Source organism: Acomys minous (assembly GCF_964271855.1).
Source record: "Acomys minous genome assembly, chromosome: 8".
In the NCBI taxonomy this organism is placed as follows: domain Eukaryota; kingdom Metazoa; phylum Chordata; class Mammalia; order Rodentia; family Muridae; genus Acomys; species Acomys minous.
The window spans coordinates 125967196-125985771 of NC_140489.1; the positions used below are offsets into that span (position 1 = coordinate 125967196).

At 47.5% G+C, this 18576-nt stretch overlaps 2 protein-coding genes across 2 annotated transcripts; both read left to right on the forward strand.

Moving 5' to 3' along the window:
- Positions 1–3870: 3870 nt before the first annotated feature.
- On the forward strand, positions 3871–4830 carry LOC311604158 (olfactory receptor 13C7-like; the record flags this gene model as incomplete). The annotated part of the gene is made up of 1 exon (XM_084793669.1): positions 3871–4830. One exon carries the CDS (start codon positions 3871–3873, stop codon positions 4828–4830), a length of 960 nt encoding a protein of 319 aa, XP_084649795.1.
- An 11190-nt stretch (positions 4831–16020) lies between these two features.
- On the forward strand, positions 16021–17004 carry LOC311603361 (olfactory receptor 13C7-like; the record flags this gene model as incomplete). The annotated part of the gene is made up of 1 exon (XM_084792395.1): positions 16021–17004. One exon carries the CDS (start codon positions 16021–16023, stop codon positions 16975–16977), a length of 957 nt encoding a protein of 318 aa, XP_084648521.1. The 3' UTR covers positions 16978–17004.
- Between the last annotated feature and the right edge of the window lie 1572 nt (positions 17005–18576).

The window sequence follows — 18576 nt, forward strand, 5'->3', positions numbered from 1 at the left end:
GTGGCTGCCTCTGCTCCCAGGAGGAGCCAGCAGAGAGCTGGGCAGACACAGTCTTTATATAGGGTTCCTAAGGGGGCAGAGCTTTCTGGGGCAGGGATTTCCAAAGTGTGGATTGGTGGGGTTTCAAGCCTGGGTTTGGAGATGCTCAAGGATTGATTTTTTCCCCCAGACTTCTCATCCCAAATTAGCATAATCTTCGATGAGTCCTACTGAGGAGCTGGAGATGGCAGTTACAGAGGCTGGGCTGCTGGATCTTTCTCAGGCAAAGGCCTGGCCAATTTTCTGCCTTGAGGGGTAATAACATTTACAATGTGCCCAAAATCTCACAGTGTCCATTGTGAAGGGAGCAGGCCGAAGCGGGAAAGGTTGTCCTCATGGTGGACAGCTCCCATGGCAGCGCCTGCAGCAGGATTTCTGAGGCAGGAAAGGTGTGTCCAGGTTTTCACTGAGCATTCGGCTGAAGCAGGAGTAGGCACCACAGACAGCTCCCGTGGAATGAGTTGGCTGAGGCAGGAAGAGTCACCATGGACAGCTCCCGCGGAGGTGCTGGCGGGAGCCCTAACCATGGTGTCTCCCATCTCCACAGCCCCAGGGAAAGAAGGAGGGGGTGACTGCCCTAGATGGGAAGGGGGACTAGCATCGTGTCACTTTGAATTTAGTGGCCCTCGGTTCAGATCGAGTCCAAAGGCAGTAAGTCTCTCTGTGGGTCCCATAATATGGGGAGTAGGGGCTACCTCTACCATGGACTCTGGTGCCCACTTGTTGATCACTCCCTCTTGGTGGGGAGGCCTTGCCAGGCCACAGAGGAAGAGGATACAGGCATTCCAGATGAGCCTTGATAGGCTGGGGTCAGATGATTGGGGAGGAGGGTTCCCACTATCTGAGGACTAAGGGAGGGGAGAGGGGGAATGAGTGAGGGAGAGTGGGACCAGGAGGAGACAAGGGGGGTCTACAATAGGGATGTAAAGTGAATTAATTAAAAAATTTTAAAAGATCAAGAAAAAAAAAGAAACAAAAGAAATGTGTAAACCACACAGTGAGAGGATATTTTTAAAAAGTGTTCAATGATCCATCATGGTCCAGAAATGCAAATTAAAGCCACAGCGAGTAACCACCTCACCTGCCAGGGTAGCTAAAAACTGACGGTGCTGCATGTTCACGAGGCCGTGGTGCAATAGGAGCCCTCATAGCATGTCACCTTTGTAAAGGATCTACCAGTTTCTTATAAAAGAAACTAAGCACATCTCTAAGGTGTGATCCAACAGCCAGGTCCTCGGGTGCTTAGCCAAGAGAAAAAGAAATGGGTGCTAAACACTTGTCTGTAACAGCTTTGTTCATAATGATTCAAATGGAAGCAGCCTGGCTGACTGTCAGCAAAGAAGATGGGCCAATGAACCTGGTGTGTTGCTATGGATGACTGCACAGGACAAACAAGGGACCTAAATGCACATTGTTTCGTGCTGCCTCTGTGTCTATTCTCAGCAAAGGTCTCACTTCCTTACACCAGAAGCTTAGTCCACCTTCACATAATTTCTACTCCTCTACCTCCTTTGTACCTCTCTCTTCCACAGCTGCCTTCTGGTGAAGGCAGTCTCCCTATGGACCACACGCAGACAGTCTGCTTGATTCACCTCCTGGTCCCCGCATCTTGCATGGACTGTGCAGGCATGGCTGAGAGACTGCCTCTTGGTCTCCAATGTGAATCCATAGGGCACATGCCTTGATAGGTCCAGACCCCGTGAGGTGCAGTGCCCTCTCCTTAGGATCTGAGGCTGGCACACTGCTTCTGGTGTGCTGCCTCTCCCAGGTCACACATAAGCAGGACTCTGAAGCCTAACTTCTTTCCAGGCCAGGGCTGCTCTGCAGACTGGCTCCTAGCTTCTTCTCAAAGTCTTTAGCCATACTGAGGTTTGCAGAAATTCAAGCGAGGAACAGATGTCTACCTTGCTGTCCCTCAGCAAGGTAGAGGGAACTTCCAACAGGAACGGGGGAAGGAGGAGACGGCTTCTGGGGTGCTTCAGTGTAATTGGATGTTTGGGACATTGTCCCAAAGGAATAAGAAGTTTCTGACTGTGCCATTCCATTTTTAAACTTTTAATCACCCGAGGGACTGCGTGAGTCCCACATATGGTGCCAGTTTCAAATCTGCACCCCTGTGATTGGTGCTCATTAGGAGAATCTGCCTGAAATAGAACAGAAACCAAGTGGGAAGGATGAACTTTGAGTCTTTTCTTCAAATCAGAGGTGGCCTCTCAGCCTGGGCCCTTAAGCCAGACGCTGCTTCTATTTCTGGCCTGGAACTTTCTAGCTGCAGGTGTACCCCTTCTCAGTAGGTTTTCTGATTAAGGTAAGTGAGAATTGGTGTAAAAGCCAATCCTAGCCTTTTATTAGCATGCTGGCATCCTAGCTTCTGACTTGAATTTCTGCAGAGATAGGTTTGAGGAGAGAACAAATGAAGCCAGTTCAGTGGCATCACGAAGATGGGTCAGGAGGCAGACTGGACTCACCCCCTTGGGCCTGAGACATTTGAATGTCAAAAGATTTATCAGGTATGTCAGTCTGAGCTCATGGGCTCCCCTCCGACTTGAGAGACTGGCTTGCGACTGAGATGGTCCCATCTCACGATGACCTTCTGCAAACTCAGGCAGAAGGAGATCGAGACTGTCATAGGACTGAGAGAAGCTAGAAGGATGCTGGCTCCTTCCATGTGGAGAGTCTCCTGATGCACCAGGGCTCTGCAAACACAGAGCATGCTGTGTGAGAACATAGTGATGTCTTCATCCAGGAGAAATCAAGCAGGAACGGGAAGGCGGTGTGCCAGCGTTATTCAGGGAACGATCTAGAATGGGAGGGAAGGTTGAAGTAGATTATTGAGAGGCATAGTCAATGTTGGAGGAGAAGTCTGAGTGAAATACCTAAGGAAATGCTCCCCTTAGTTATGTCTCCCTAAATACAACCTTCCCTTTTCTTTAAGGACCCAGCAGAATTCTTTATCTCCAAGAGTGTTTCTCTGAGCCCTGTGTTCCCATCAATGCCCCTGTGGAATCACTAAGCTTACCCTCTTCACTAGGCAACAAGCTCACCTAAGCCCAGGCCATGGGCCCTTCACCTCTTAGCAGCTTATACACCCACGCACTGGCTATCAAGTATGTTTGGGACTGGATGGGCAGAAAGCCCTGAAACTGGTGCTGTGAGAATCATCTGCAGAGTAACAGAGTGCTTTCTCTGAGAAGGCTCTGGACCAAAAACAATGGTTTTGGGCCAGTGTGGTGGCTCACACCTGTAATCTCAGCACTCAGGAGGCTGAGGTAGGAGGATTGCCATGAGGTTGAGGCCAGCCCAGGTCAGCCTGAGTGGGAATGGGACCTACTATAGAAAGCCAAACAGGCAAACAACAACAAAACACATACAAAGACAGAATGGAGGAAAAAAGAAAGGAAGAAGGAAGAAAGAAGAGGAACAAGAACAAGAAGAAGGAAGAAAGAAAGGAAGGAAGAAAAGTTTTAAGGCAAGGATTCGCAACTATATCTCTAATGTCTGGCACAAAGTATGGAAACAGGCAACAAGTTTAGTCTCTTCTCTGATAGGCGAATTGTCATATAGGACACAACATGAACAAAAAAGAATGCTTTGATTATCCCTTTCTTGATCAAATGCATTAAGTTAATCAGATGTATAACTTTGCTGTCTTTCACTCACAATTCTTATACTGGTTTTGTTGCTCTTTTTCTTGCAAAGAAATACTGTTGTGGGCTTTCAGGAACCCTCCACCAAACTGGGACTGCGGGCCTGATGTCCTGGCCCTATGCAAAGCATACAATGTTGGGCTCAGACTTAAGTATTTGCTTCATTTGAAAGAGGAGATGCAACATGGAAAGTAACAACCAGACCTCCCTCATGACTGGCTTCATCCTCCTGGGCCTCTCCGCCCATCCAAAGCTGGAGAAAACATTCTTCGTGCTCATCCTGCTGATGTACCTGGTGATCCTGCTGGGCAATGGGGTGCTCATCCTGGTGACCATTCTGGACTCCCACCTGCACACGCCCATGTACTTCTTCCTGGGGAACCTCTCCTTCCTGGACATTTGCTACACCACCTCCTCCATCCCCCTCGTTCTCGACAGCTTCCTGACACCCAGGAAGACCATCTCCTTCTCAGCCTGTGCAGCGCAGATGTTTCTCTCCTTTGCCATGGGATCTACAGAGTGTGTGCTCCTGGGCATGATGGTGTTTGACCATTACATGGCCATCTGCAACCCTCTCAGGTACCCTGTGGTCATGAGCAAGCCTTTCTATGTGCCCATGGCTGCTAGTTCCTGGGTGGCCGGCATCACTGTATCTATGGTTCAAATATCTCTTGTTATAAAGCTGCCCTTCTGTGGGGGCAACGTCATCAATCACTTCACCTGTGAGATCCTGGCAGTCTTAAAGCTGGCCTGTGCTGACATCTCCATCAATGTCATCATCATGGCTGTGACAAATATGATCTATCTGGGAGTCCCCATTCTCTTTATTTCTTTCTCTTACATCCTCATCCTTGTCACCATCCTGAGGATCCCCTCTGCTGAGGGGAGGAAGAAGGCCTTCTCCACCTGCTCTGCCCACCTCACTGTGGTGATCATCTTCTATGGGACCATCCTCTTCATGTATGGGAAGCCCAAGTCCAAGGACCCCCTGGGGGCAGACAAGCAGGACCTTGTAGACAAGCTCATCTCCTTGTTTTATGGAGTGTTGACCCCCATGTTGAACCCCATCATCTACAGCCTGAGAAACAAGAATGTGAGGGCTGCTGTGAGGAACCTGGTGGTACTCAAGAAGAGCATCACCTAGTGATGTTTGGAGAAGAGATATTCCCATAGTTCTGTGCTTCTTAACTGTGCTCATCCATGATACTGAGAAACTATATGTTCTCTAAAGGAGCTGTATGCGAAGAGTGACTGTCTGAAAATGGTACTTCACATATATTGGAGAATGGGACACAATGAAAATGATGACACCAAAGACCTGCAGGGCATGTGCCTTAAAGGGCAGAAGTGGTATGCTGCTAAAAAAAAAAAAATTTTTTAAAAAAAGACGTGTTGGGGGGTAGCAGCAAGGGAATAGGTGTATCCATTTTCTATTGTGCAAGTCAGAATTAACTTTTCTAAGTAGATTCCTACACTATTTTGGGAAAAGAAACACACATCTTGTAAAATAGCACCCACAGCCTCAGGAGCTCGGGGGTGTGCTGCTGTTTAAGTGGGGCTAACCAGTGTGATCTCTCTCCCCGACAGTGTGAGTTTGTCTTTCCCTTTAAGCACAAAGGCTCTGCACACTCTTCATGGCACTCTGACCAGGGCACGGCAACAGCTATGGATAAATTCCAACTTGTTTATAAGCTAGCAGTATTTTAATTTCTGTTTCTGTGTATATGTGCATGTGACTGCTGGTGTTTGTTTGTATCTGTATGTACGTGCTTTGTGTTGGGTGCGTGTGCACACACTTGTATGTCTTTGCCTTCAGATGCCATCAAAAGTTGTCAGACCTACTGGAGCTAGAGTTGCAGGCAGTTGTGAGCTGCCAGCCTTGGGTGCTGGGTCCTCTGCAAAGAGCAGCAAGTATGTCTAACCACCAAACCATCTCTCCAGCCCCTGTAAAGCCAACATTCTGTAAGAGGTTGGGAAGGCCCTGGTGGAATGCAGATTTCAGAGACTTTATCCACAATGTAAAACAAATGGCAACATTGTGACCATTGTAAATACAGGAGCTGGGAACTAACCAGGGCATGTCCCAACGTTTCTGATGCTGATGGTTCAGGTCTGAAAGTTTCCTATGTTAACTATGGAGGGGGGGGGAAGGGTGAAGGAGGGCAGGAGGGAGGGCGTGGCAGATCTGAAGAGAATAATAGAGCAAGTTTAGAAAGCCACTGTAGTGTGCATGTGAAAGTTCCCCAACAGGCTCATGTGTTTGGGCACTTGGTCCCCAGAAGGAGGCGCTGTTTGGGGAAAAGGGAGGAAACTTCAGGAGGAAGGGTCTGAGAGGAGGAAGTAAGTTATTGAGGGGCCAGGTTGGGAGGGTTATAACTTGGCCCTGAACACTCTCTGCTTTCTGATTGCTAATACGATGTAACCATTTCCTTCATATTCCTGTTCCCCCAGGTAGGGGCTACTTCTTCCCTGCCACCTGCCCCAATCCCGCTTTCCCAGCCATGGTAGACTTCATCCCCTCAAGCCACGAGACAAACCCTTTTTACATACTGGAAATTCCAGCTATTCCGGAGACCGTGGCAAGAAGATTGCAAGTTCAAAGCCATCCTGGGTTACTTAGTAAGAGACCTTGTCTCAAAATAAAGTTCAAGATAGCAACATAGCAGTGATGATAAAGGAGGCTGAGATGCAGCTCAGTGGTGGAGCCCTTGCCTGGCTAGCTGGGGTGAGGCTCCAGGTTCAATCCCCAACATTGGAAAAACAGCAGCTACAACAATTCTTTCTTCCTGACGTTGTTTCTGACAGGTATTCTGTCACCATGGCAAGGTGACAGAAACAAAGTCCTGTGAAAACAGGGCTGCACCACAGGGCTAAGTTTCCAGTGAGTCTTCCCCCGCCCCCCACTTTCATGTAAGATTTGAAACTATAGGAAAGTGAGGGAAATTTAGGCACTCATCTTCCACGCCTGACAGTTATATGCCACATCCAGTCTGTTCACCCACACCCCAAGGATTGCTCCTCTCTCTCCCCATCCCCCTTTCTTTCTTTCTTTCTTTCTTTCTTTCTTTCTTTCTTTCTTCTTTGGTGTAAGGAGAGTGTAGAGAAATCAAACCAAAAACTTTGCACAAGATAGTCAGTCACTCTACCTACCTGGGTTATTTTGATGCAAATCCCAGATGGCCAGACAGTCTACTTTAAATTTTTTAGCATCTGTCTCTAAAAATTATTGGTACCATGGTGTGCTTGCTAGATTTATGCCAACCTGACACAACTATAGTCATCTCAGAAGAGGGAATCTCAGTTGAGAAAATGCCTCCATAAGATTGGGCTGCCGGCCAGCCTGTAGAACATTTTCTTCATTAGTGATTGATGTGGGAGGGTCCAGACCACTGTGGGCGGGGCCATCCTGAGCTGGCAGCCCTGGGTTCTATAAGAAAGCAAGCTGAGCACGCAATGGGAAGCAAGCCAGCAAGCAGCACCTCTCCATGGCCTCTGCATCAGCTCCTGCCTCCAGATTCCTGCTCTGTTTGAGTTCCTGCCCTGACTTCCTTCAGTGATGAACCTTGATATGGAAGGGTAAGCCAAATAAACTCTTGCCTCTTCAGCTTGCTTTTTTGGTCATGGTATTTCATTGCAGCAATAGAAAGCCTCACTATGACATATATGGTTATACATACATACATACATACATACATACTTACATACATACATACACACATATACATACACAGTCATAGACATGTGTGTATACCTTTATTTACACATACACTCATATACCATGGTTCCACTTATAGCTCTGTCACATTGAAAGCCCAGCAATGGTCCCTCTGTCACACACTCTCTAGGGTTCAGATCTCTAAGAATGCCCCACTTGTTCCTGTGTGTGTGTGTGTGTGTGTGTGTGTGTGTGTGTGTGTGTGTGTGTGTGTGTGTGTTGGAAACCAGGCTGGCCTCAAGCTCTCTGCATAGTGGAAGATGACTTTGGACTCCTGATCCCCCTGCCTTAGCCTCCAAAAAGGTAGAATCCTAGTTAGGTGCCACCACACTCTGCTCCAAAACTGTTAGGCAGGCTTTATTTCAGTCTGTCCAGCTGAGCAAGGAGCAGACTAAGCTAAGTGTTATGATTAGCCTTGACCATACTGGTCTGGTTTTTTTCTCTTTCTTCCCTCCCTCCCTTGCCCCTCTCCTTTCTCTCTTTCCTTCCCCTCTGGCCTTACCCTGCCATCTCCCTGCTAATTGTCTGAAGAGACAGTTGCTCACTAAAGGACACTAAAGTTTCTCATATCTGCACTTCGTTGATGACAGTTCTGTGTTGTCTGTGTCTCTATTTCCTATAAGTTGGTGACTAGGTCTAGAAGCAGAAGGTTTTTCACCTAAGTGTAGTTACAAGTGCAAGGCTCCCAAAACTGTGAGGGGAGTAGCTTCTGTGGTAGTTTCTTTGATCACTTTCCTGCTTTCAGACCTGTTCAGGTGTCCCTGGTTCAACAGTCACACATCCTCAGACCTGGAAACAACCATTCTCTCTAAGAACGCTTTGTTTCCTTTACTGAGGAATGGTAACTTAGACATCAGAATCCGCTACTTAGGTTGTCAAAGCTTGTCACAGTGGAAAATGCTAGGGAAAGAATTACATAATTATAGATAAAATATCGAGACAATATGTAACAGTTATGTTATGACTCGTATCTTCTACTCGCATGTAATAATACTTATTATATAATATATATACATATATATTTGGTTTTTTGAGACAGGGTTTCTCTGTGTAGCCTTGGCTGTCCTAGACTCACTTTGTAGACCAGGCTGGCCTCAAACTACAGTGATCCACCTGCCTCTGCCTCCTGAGTGCTGGGATTAAAGGCGTGCGCCACCATGCCCAGCTATATAATATATTGTTATATGCATCTACTTGAACTAAACACATATTATGTGCCACACAGTGATGTGCTACATGTATGACTGATGTCCTTAAGAATGCCATGGGGCTGAGGACCTCCTGTTTTCTAAGGATGCCGCAGCAGCTGTGACATGACTCCGCAGTGGATTATTTCCATGGCTGTGGTGATGCTGCTGCAGACAAACAGTCACACAGTTCTGACCTGAGAACCCTCAGGGATGCTCAGAGGGAAAACAGTTACCCAGGCTTTGGTGATTGTCAAATGAAGGGTTAGTGGCTAACACTAAACCAGCCTCATTGCCTGGTCTGGCGAGGTTCTGTGTCATAGGCTGACACTGGATGGTCAGCTGGTGCCTGATTCAGGAATCTGTGCATCTTTTATCCTTTTTCTAAAGCATAAAAGATAATATAAATTTCAAAAGCAAAAAGCTTTGATGTAAAGTGGCACTGAGGAAGGTGTTTCCATCAGGAAAAGGGTCTCCCACTCAGATACTTAGCTCAAAACTTATCTCAAATGCTAGAAAAGGATAGGACTTCATCTCTGCATGCCCAGAGTCATCTCTTTTGCCTCACATCCATTTCAGCCTTGAGCCTTATTAACAATTTAAGGTATACATTTAAGGTATATATTTAAGGTATACATTTTTTAAGATATACATTTTCTACCTCATTGCTAAGAAAAGCAGAGCCTCTGAGAGCACAGATTCAGGGTTAATAAGTGCTTAGTGCTCTAAAAGAAATCCCCAGAGGAGTACACACAGACAGCCTCACAGAGTACACAGTGCTCGACCCTGATGATGAATGAGCATGCAGTTGGCTGATGCACTTGTGCTATGATGCTAATTGTTACTTTAGAAGGATATTACTACTTGTAACAACATTTGCTGTAAAATAATATGTCAAATTACCATGACAGCAGCCTCACCCAGCTCATGTAACCCTGTCTCTTGAGTAAACCATGTTCTCGCTCACATGGTTGTGGTCCTCGTGGCCCCTAAGCTTGCGGCATGCATTACTAACATTCCCAAGTGAAAGGTCATGTGGGCTGACTGACCTGTAAACAAAACTGAAAGTGTCCATTCGCTAGACAGGAAAAAAAGAATGATGGTTATTGCTCACAACCAGGTATGTCTCATCCCAGGGTACCTGTGGTCTCTAAGCAAGAACAAACCAGTGGAAGCTGTGAAAGACCTCTTAGTTGAAGGTAACACGATTGAAAACTGTGAGGAGGCTCTTCATTGTTGTCTTAGTGGTCTTGTAACTGTGACAAGACGCCTGACAAAAGCGGTTTAAGGAAGGAAAAGGTTCATTTTGCCTCACAGTTCAAGGAGATGGTCCATCACAGTGGGACAGATGCCAGTGGGATGGCGGGGTGACCGGGGTGTGGAGAGCAATGCTGTGCTGTTTCCTTCTTATTTAGTCTATGCCCTCTGCCCATGGGATGGTGTTGCCCATAGTTAAGATGACCCTTCCTGCTTCAGTTAACCATATCTGATCCTCACAAGTGTACCCAGAGCTTTTGTCTCCTAGGTGGTTCTAGATCCTGTCAGGTTGGTCATCCATACCAACCACCACAATCATATTTATAAAGCCCTGGTGACAGAGTCGAGGACCAGCCGCACGATTCTCAGCACTGTGACGACCCCTACCTCTGTGGAACTGATGGTCTAGCAAGAGGGAACGTGCAACAGGCAATAACTAAAACAAATAAGAAAATAATATAGTTCATTAGAAATGACTGAAGCACCTAAATGTTTTTCCTCTTAAATCCATGAAAATCTTCCTTTTTACCTTCCTTCCTTCCTCTCTCCCTTCCTCCCAATCAAATCCCTGAGGCCAAGGAGAAGAAAATGTCAGCAGTGATATTTGGAAAGGATGGACAGTGTCAGTCATCCGAGATCTGATAGAGCCAAATCCCAGGCAGAACTAGGAATGCTGGGAAACAAATGCCACAGAGGGTTGCTGTGCCAAGTGCTCTTAGCCCGAAGCTAAGATGGTGCTATTAAAATAAGGATGACTGGGTGGCAACTGTATGAGAGACTGTGCCCCTCCTTGGCCCTGGGCACCCACCCCAACAAAGAGCTTGTTCTGTAGAAAGGGAACCAGGACTCCAGGCTGAAGAACAACAGGCAAAGATGAGAAAGAACATGGCTTCCAAAGGGCAAACCAACAGCCATACCCAGAGACCAAGAACTACAAGGGCCTCTCACTTTGTGCATGCAGTCTCTTCTGAACCAGAGGGAAGGTACTCTTTAGAGAGTTCTCAGGGTCCCGTCTCTCACTGCAATGGCTGCTCATGACTGAAAGAGTGTGGACGCTGGTCTACTTGGTCAAACATTCTGGATTTATCTGTGAGGTGTTTATAGATGAGATTAACCGCTTCTGAGTAGGTAAATGGAGTAATGAAATTGCCTCCCAGTGTGTGTGGAATTCTTCCAACCAGGTGAAGGCCACAGCAGAACAAGAAAAAAAAGATGTAGGCTCAATTTTCTTAACAAATATATTTTATTAAGAACTTATTAACCGAGAGTACCTCACTTATAACTCGACTAACCTAAACAATAGGAAAAGAAGATTAAAGAATACAATAATGAAACCATAAGGATATCAGTTCTGAGGAACAATTCTCCTGGAGTAATCAGCAGGATTTCTTCTGCTGGAACCTGGAACAACCAGAACCCAGATCCTCAGCAGGAGCCTGGAGCCCCGAAGACTTCCCTCAAGCGGTTCTCTCTAGGAGAATCTCGAAGAGGAGTGATGAACAGCCAAAACTATCCCAAGTCTCCAAAGGCCCCGCCTCTTGTTTTTGGCTCACATTTATACCTCTTCTCAGAATTTGTTCAAGGATGTTTTTCACCTGGTTAACAACCAATCTCTCCCACACGGTGGTTCTACCTCTAAGGGGATAAACCTTACCTGCTCTCTCATGAGTCTTTTTCTCATCCCCCATTTGTGATCTAAACAAAAAAGCATGTTTATCTCTCCTTCAAAAGGAGAAGAGGGAATATTTCCTCAGAGTTTGGACATTTGGACATGAACTTTGTGAAGTCCATCAAAGGTTGTTTTGGGTCTCCAGCCCGTTCCATCATGCAAGGAAGGACTTGTGCTAGTTCCCTACTTCACACACACATACACGCGCACACACACACACACACACACACACACACACACACACACACATTGGATCTGTTTTTCTTGAGAACTCTAATATACCAAAATATTAGTCATTTACAAAGACGGAATAAAATATGTTCAGGCATATCTGGTCTTCAATATACTTTTCTGAAGAACTTATTCTAGAATGTGTTCCACCAAAAAGAAAGAGTAAACCAACAAATGGGAAGAAATAGTTAAAGATAGAAGTCTAGCCTATGGCTGTCCTTCCAGGGAAGGCAAACCAACCCTGGGACTCCAGAGACAGGTCTATGCAGGGCTTTGTTCTACAGACTCTGCTGCCTGTGACTGACTAGAAGATACAGTGCTTCAGACAGCCCGGCGCACAATCTTCTGTGCCAGTCTTGCCTTAACCAGGCACTAACCACACTCCTCCCCCCACCTCCCCACCCCCATCTCTAGGAGTGGAGAGGGGACAGAAGGGAGAGCTGGGGAGGAGAAAATGTGGAGAGCCACTCCTCTGCCGCTCACCTCAACCAGATGTCTGGTCTCTAGTCACCCTGCAGCCTTGCCTGACTTACCCAAAAAGGGGCTGGTAAAACCCCGAATTTATATTCTCAGAGGAGTTTTTGGTCACACAATAGCAAGCTTTTTTTTTTTCTTAGCAAGCTGGGGTTCCAATTATTACTTCATTTTCCAATGAAATAACTCATTTGCATTGGTGGTTTTATGGGGTGGGAGAGCCATGAAAGAAATCAAGAGCAGGTTATTAACCTTCCTCAACTGCATAAAAACTACATGAAGTTAAGAGCTTAAAACAACCCCCAAGCATTATCTCATAGTCCTATAAATGAGATGTCTGAGTAAGAGTGTTTGGGAGCTATAAAAAAAAAAGAAAGAAGAGAAGAGGAGAGGAGAGAGGAGGGGAGGGGAGGAGAGGAGAGAAGAGGAGGGGAGGGGAGGAGAGGAGGGGAGGGGAGAGGAGGGGAGAGGAGGGGAGAGGAGAGGAGAGGAGGGGAGAGGTGGGGAGGAAAGGAGAGGAGAAGAGAGAGGAGAGGAGGGGAGGGGAGGGGGGAGGAGAGGAGAGGAAAGGAGGGCAGGGGAGGAGAGGGGAGGGGAGAGGAGAGAAGGGGAGGGGAGGGGAGGGGAGAGGAGGGGAGGGGAGAGGAGAGAAGGGGAGGGGAGGGGAGGGGAGGAGGGGAGGGGAGGGGAGAGGGGAGGGGAGGAGAGGGGAGGAGGGGAGAGGAGGGGAGAGGAGAGGAGAGGAGGGGAGGGGGGAGGAGAGGAGAGGAAAGGAGGGCAGGGGAGGAGAGGGGAGGGGAGAGGAGAGGAGAGAAGGGGAGGGGAGGAGAGGAGAGAGGAGGGGAGAGGAGAGGAGAGAAGGGGAGGGGAGGGGAGGGGAGAGGAGGGGAGGGGAGAGGAGAGGAGGGGAGGGGAGGAGAGGGGAGGAGGGGAGGGGAGGGGAGAGGGGAGGGGAGGAGAGGGGAGGAGGGGAGAGGAGGGGAGAGGAGAGGAGAGGAGGGGAGGGGGGAGGAGAGGAGAGGAAAGGAGGGCAGGGGAGGAGAGGGGAAGGGAGGAGAGGAGAGAGGAGGGGAGAGGAGAGGAGAGAAGGGGAGGGGAGGGGAGAGGAGAGGAGGGGAGGGGAGGAGAGAGGAGAGGAGGGGAGGGAGGGGAAGGAGAGGAGGGAGGGAGGGGAGGGGAGGAGAGAGGAGAGGAGAGGAGGGGAGGGGAGAGGAGAGGAGGGGAGGGGAGGGGAGAGGAGGGGAGGGAAGGGGAGAGGGGAGGGGAGGGGAGAGGAGAAAAGTAAAGAGAACACAAGACCAGACAAGAGAAGACAAGAGTCCTCCTCCAAGCTCATCCAGATTGTTGGTGGAACTCAGGTTCTCTTCTTGGCAGTCTGTGGCCCCAGGACTTTTTGATGATTGTTCCAGGGTCAGTCTCTGCTCCCTGTGGCTGCTCTTTGGCATGTAGAATCCTTTCCGTTCTGCGTATATAGTTTCTCGCCTAATTAGACCAGCCTTGACTGGATAATTTTAAGGTCAAACACCATGGGCTTTGATAGCACTGGGGAAAGGTCCTTCACTACAATGCCTGGGCACTGTTGGCTCACAGGAGGGTGGGGAATCCTGGGAATCTGTCTGGACTAAATAACTTCTAGAAAAGTCAATAGTCTCAAAGAAATAGAAGGGAATTGACTTCAGGAGGGAAATAAGGCATTTCTGCAATGCTGGAGTGAGGAGGCAAAGCAAGATAGAGGATCCATAATGTATTGGAGCATCCTAGTTCTCACCCTGAGTAAGGCACACATGATGTGATTTCTATTTTTTTTAACCATTTACATTTTTTATTCTTTTTAAATTTTAATTGCATATAGTGTGTGTGTGTGTGTGTGTGTGTGTGTGTGTGTGTGTGTGTGTGTGTTGCAAGCTTGTACCACTATACATGTGCACCACATATGGAGGTCAGAGCACAATTTGCAGGAGTCAACTCTGTCCTTCCACCACATGGATCCCGGGGCTCAAACTCAGGTCATCAAGTCCGGCAGGCTTGGTGCCAAGTGTCAAAATCATGATCAGATTTACTTATGGCCTCTCTGATGCCTTTTAAAGCCTGGACTGTGGCAGGAGCTTGCGATTTCTGTGGTTGGGTCCAGGAACCTCTGGGATTTCTTGCTTTTGTACAGTGCTGAGCTCTTGAACTTGCGACTAGACAAGGATCCGAAGCCACGAGGATTTTCCTTTTGCAGCGTGTGGGTTCCACACTCTCCCAGGATTAGTGTAGTGTGTGCTGAGAGTTCTCATGCGCTAGTGGCTTAATCCAACAGGGCCAGGATGGCCTGTCTTGTGCAGCATTTTCCCACACACAGGTAGGAGGGAAGTATTTCTGGAGGGATTTCAGAATAATTGGAACGTGGGGACATAGTCCCAAGTGTACGGAAAGTTTCTTAACTTTGTGACTTCAGTTTTGTAACTTCAAATGACACCAGGGACAGGAATAATCCCAACAGCAGAGTGGGGTTTAAATGGCTTTGTGTATGTCTCGAAAGGTCCTTTGTGGGTTTATCCAAACCCACAACATACGAGAAAACAAACCATGAGTTGTGGTACTCACTCCTTCGGCTGATGCTTAAGCCAGATTGGCTTTTTCTGACTGCTGGGCTATTTCTAGATCTCAAATAAGTGACTCCATCAGCAAATTTATCAAAAAGGTAAGACAGTTCTCTCTCTCTCTCTCTCTCTCTCTCTCTCTCTCTCTCTCTCTCTCTCTCTCTCTCTCTCTCTCTCTCTCTCTCTCTTTCTCTCTCTCCCCCACCTGTGTGTGTGTGTGTAGCCCAGGCTTATTTGGTACTTACACCAAAGCATATTCATGGAGGCCAGAGGATGACTTTCAGGAGTCAGGTCTTCTGATCCCATGTAGATCCTGAGGGTTAGACTGAGGTTGCCAAGCTTGGAAACAAGTGTTAAGATGTTGAGCCGAGAACACTTTTAAAAGAATAAAGAAACACTTGTGAGCTGTCACATTCATGGCTTCCTAACCTTATGGTGAGTGTCCTGGGGAAATGTGGAGGTGAGAGGAAAAAGTGCAACAGTGCAACAGAAAGACCAAAGGGAGAAGTTCACAAGGTCAAATATTCCTTGTATGGAATGCCTCAGTGACAGTGAGGTCCAAAGTGAGCATCTCCACAGAGAAGGAATGCCTGAACAATTTCCATACCCTGGCCAGTGATGGTGATTGTCAGGGATAGTTCTTATCACTGACAGCTCATATATTGATAATTAAATAAATGTTCCAGAAGAATTTGGCGTGCGCATGTATGTAAGAATGGGCAGATGAATGGCCCAAGATCACATGTATCGTGAGAATGAATAAGGAAAGAGAAAGAAGGCAGCCTTTGGAAGTGCTCACACAGGAGGATGGCCAGGAGTTGAAGACAAACAGTATCAGGGTTTTCAACAAGACCTAGGCTCCCTGGGTGAAAATTTTCAAGTGAAATATAATATTTCTTGCCAAAGCTGAAGAAAATAGTATGCCCACAAATGGTTCAACCCCAAGTAAATGTGTGATACCTGTTTTACACATGACTAGCAAAGCTGAATTTACTCAGGTGACATTTCAAACACCAGGGGCAGCTACCACCAAGCAGGTGTTGTTCAGGGTTCCTGCCTCTGACTCAAGACAACCTGGACAAGCGCCTCTCACAGATCATCAGGGCTCTGAGACAATCGCTTATCAAGGAGCTCTTTTTCACAGGTCCCCTTGGCACTATAGGCACCAGGGAGTCCTGGAGGTGACCGTCTGAGTTCCTGTGATATAGGAGGAAACATGAGCAAGTCCAATGAGACCTCCCCCATGACTGGCTTCATCCTCCTGGGCCTCTCCGCCCATCCAAAGCTGGAGAAAACATTCTTCGTGCTCATCCTGCTGATGTACCTGGTGATCCTGCTGGGCAATGGGGTGCTCATCCTGGTGACCATCCTGGACTCCCACCTGCACACGCCCATGTACTTCTTCCTGGGGAACCTCTCCTTCCTGGACATCTGCTACACCACCTCCTCCGTCCCCCTCATTCTCGACAGCTTCCTGACCCCCAGGAAGACCATCTCCTTCTCGGCCTGTGCTGTGCAGATGTTTCTCTCCTTTGCCATGGGAGCCACGGAGTGTGTGCTCCTGAGTATGATGGCATTTGACCGTTATGTGGCCATCTGCAACCCCCTCAGGTACCCTGTGGTCATGAGCAAGGCTGCCTATGTGCCCATGGCTGCCAGCTCCTGGGTTGCTGGATGTATCACTGCCACAGTTCAGATATCTTTAGCAATGCGGCTGCCCTTCTGTGGGGACAACGTCATCAATCACTTCACCTGTGAGATCCTGGCAGTCTTAAAGCTGGCCTGTGCTGACATCTCCATCAATGTCATCAGTATGGGGGTGGCTAATGCAATGTTTTTGGGAGTCCCAGTCCTCTTCATCTTTGTCTCTTACATCTTCATCCTCACCACCATCCTGAGGATCCCCTCTGCTGAGGGGAGGAAGAAGGCCTTCTCCACCTGCTCTGCCCACCTCACTGTGGTGATCATCTTCTACGGGACCATCCTCTTCATGTACGGGAAACCCAAGTCTAAGGACCCCCTGGGGGCAGACAAGCAGGACCTTGCAGACAAGCTCATCTCCCTCTTCTATGGGGTGGTGACCCCCATGTTGAACCCCATCATCTACAGCCTGAGGAACAAGGATGTGAGGGCTGCTGTGAGGAACCTGGTGGCTCAGAAACGCAAATGGTGATGGCGGAGAGACTCAAACAGTTTTGTCTTCCAGAATAATTCTACATCAGGGATTACACAATAAATCCCAATACACAGTAGGGCTCTGTAGGAATAAAAAGATTTTAATGGCAATTCTCCCATTCGTTCTAGAAGCAATTCGTTCAGTCTGCATAGTCAGTCCATTGAACACTCAGGACCTCACACATTGTTTTTTAAAGATTTTTTAATATTATTATTGAATTGTCTGTGTTTGAGTTTATGCGCACTGTATGTGTGCAGGAATCCACAGAGGCCATAAGAGGGTGTTAGACCCCCCCAAAACTGGAGTTCCAGGTGGCTGTGACTGCTGTGTGGGTGCTGGGAACTGAAGCCGGCCCTCTGCAGGAACAGTAAGTGATCTTCACCACTGACTCGTCTCCCAGCCCCACGTCTCACACTTGTTCATGGATACTAGCCAAAGAGTACAAGAAAAGGTGGCTGGTCAGCCAGTGAGAAGCTCTAACTCAGCTCACCCACTCAGGGGCTCCTCAGCTTCTCTGCAAATATTTGACCATAGTAGGTGACTTCTCACTTTCTCCTCCCTCCCTCTCTTTTTTCCTTCTTCCCTTCCTTCCTTCCTTTGGGGAGAATAGGGTCTCACTGTGAAGCTGAGGCTGGCCTTGAACTCAGGATCCTTCTGACTCTGCCTGTGTCTTTACTTTTACATTAAGTTGTGCTTTGATATATCATGTAGTTCAGTATCTGGTTGTATTTACCTTTTCCCTTGACTATGCACAGTAATTCAAATGTTTAATAAATGTCTTCTTTTCCTGTGTGTTCAGAATTAACCACTTGTCCTGTATCCTGTATCAAGAAGTCATTTAGTCATTTGTTTCCTCTGTACAGATGGGGGAGCAAGGAAGTCTTGACAAAACAGATGCCAGATTAAAAAGCTCATTTTTTTTTCTCTTTTGAAGGTTTCACTGATTCCTATTTTTTGTCCCTAGATGGCAGTGAACATCCTTTATGAGTGACTAGAACAATATGTAAACTGAGAAAATCAAGAATATTAACATCAACCCAAAGGGAAATGACAAAACTATCAGCCAGATTAGTGGGAGAGAGAGAGAGAGAGAGAGAGAGAGAGAGAGAGAGAGAGAGAGAGAGAGAGAGAGAGAGAGAAGAGAGAAAGAGAAGGAGAGAGAGACAGACAGACAGAGACAGACAGAGACAGAGACAGAGAGACGGAGGCGGGGGGAATCCAGGGCTTTGTTGTTGTCCGTGTCACTGATACCGTCAGTAGTCTGTAGCAAGAATGGAAGAGCTGGTTGTGGGCACACGCCTGTAACCCCAACACTCAAGGGGCAGAGACGGGCATGGGGGATCACAGCAGCAAGCTTACAGTCAAGGCCAGCCTGGGCTACTCAGCAAGACCCTGTTAACAAGTACATTTAACAAAAAGGTCCACAAGAATTTATGAATGGACAATATGAGCATTTTATTGGAAATAGAAGGACACTATTTGCCAAGGGAAAGTCTGTAGTATTCTGTAGAAAAGTAGAGAGGACAGCACAAAGATGAATTCCTGTTTTGTTACAAAGTACCATTCCCATTGCCTCTTCCCCAGGGGCACATGTGT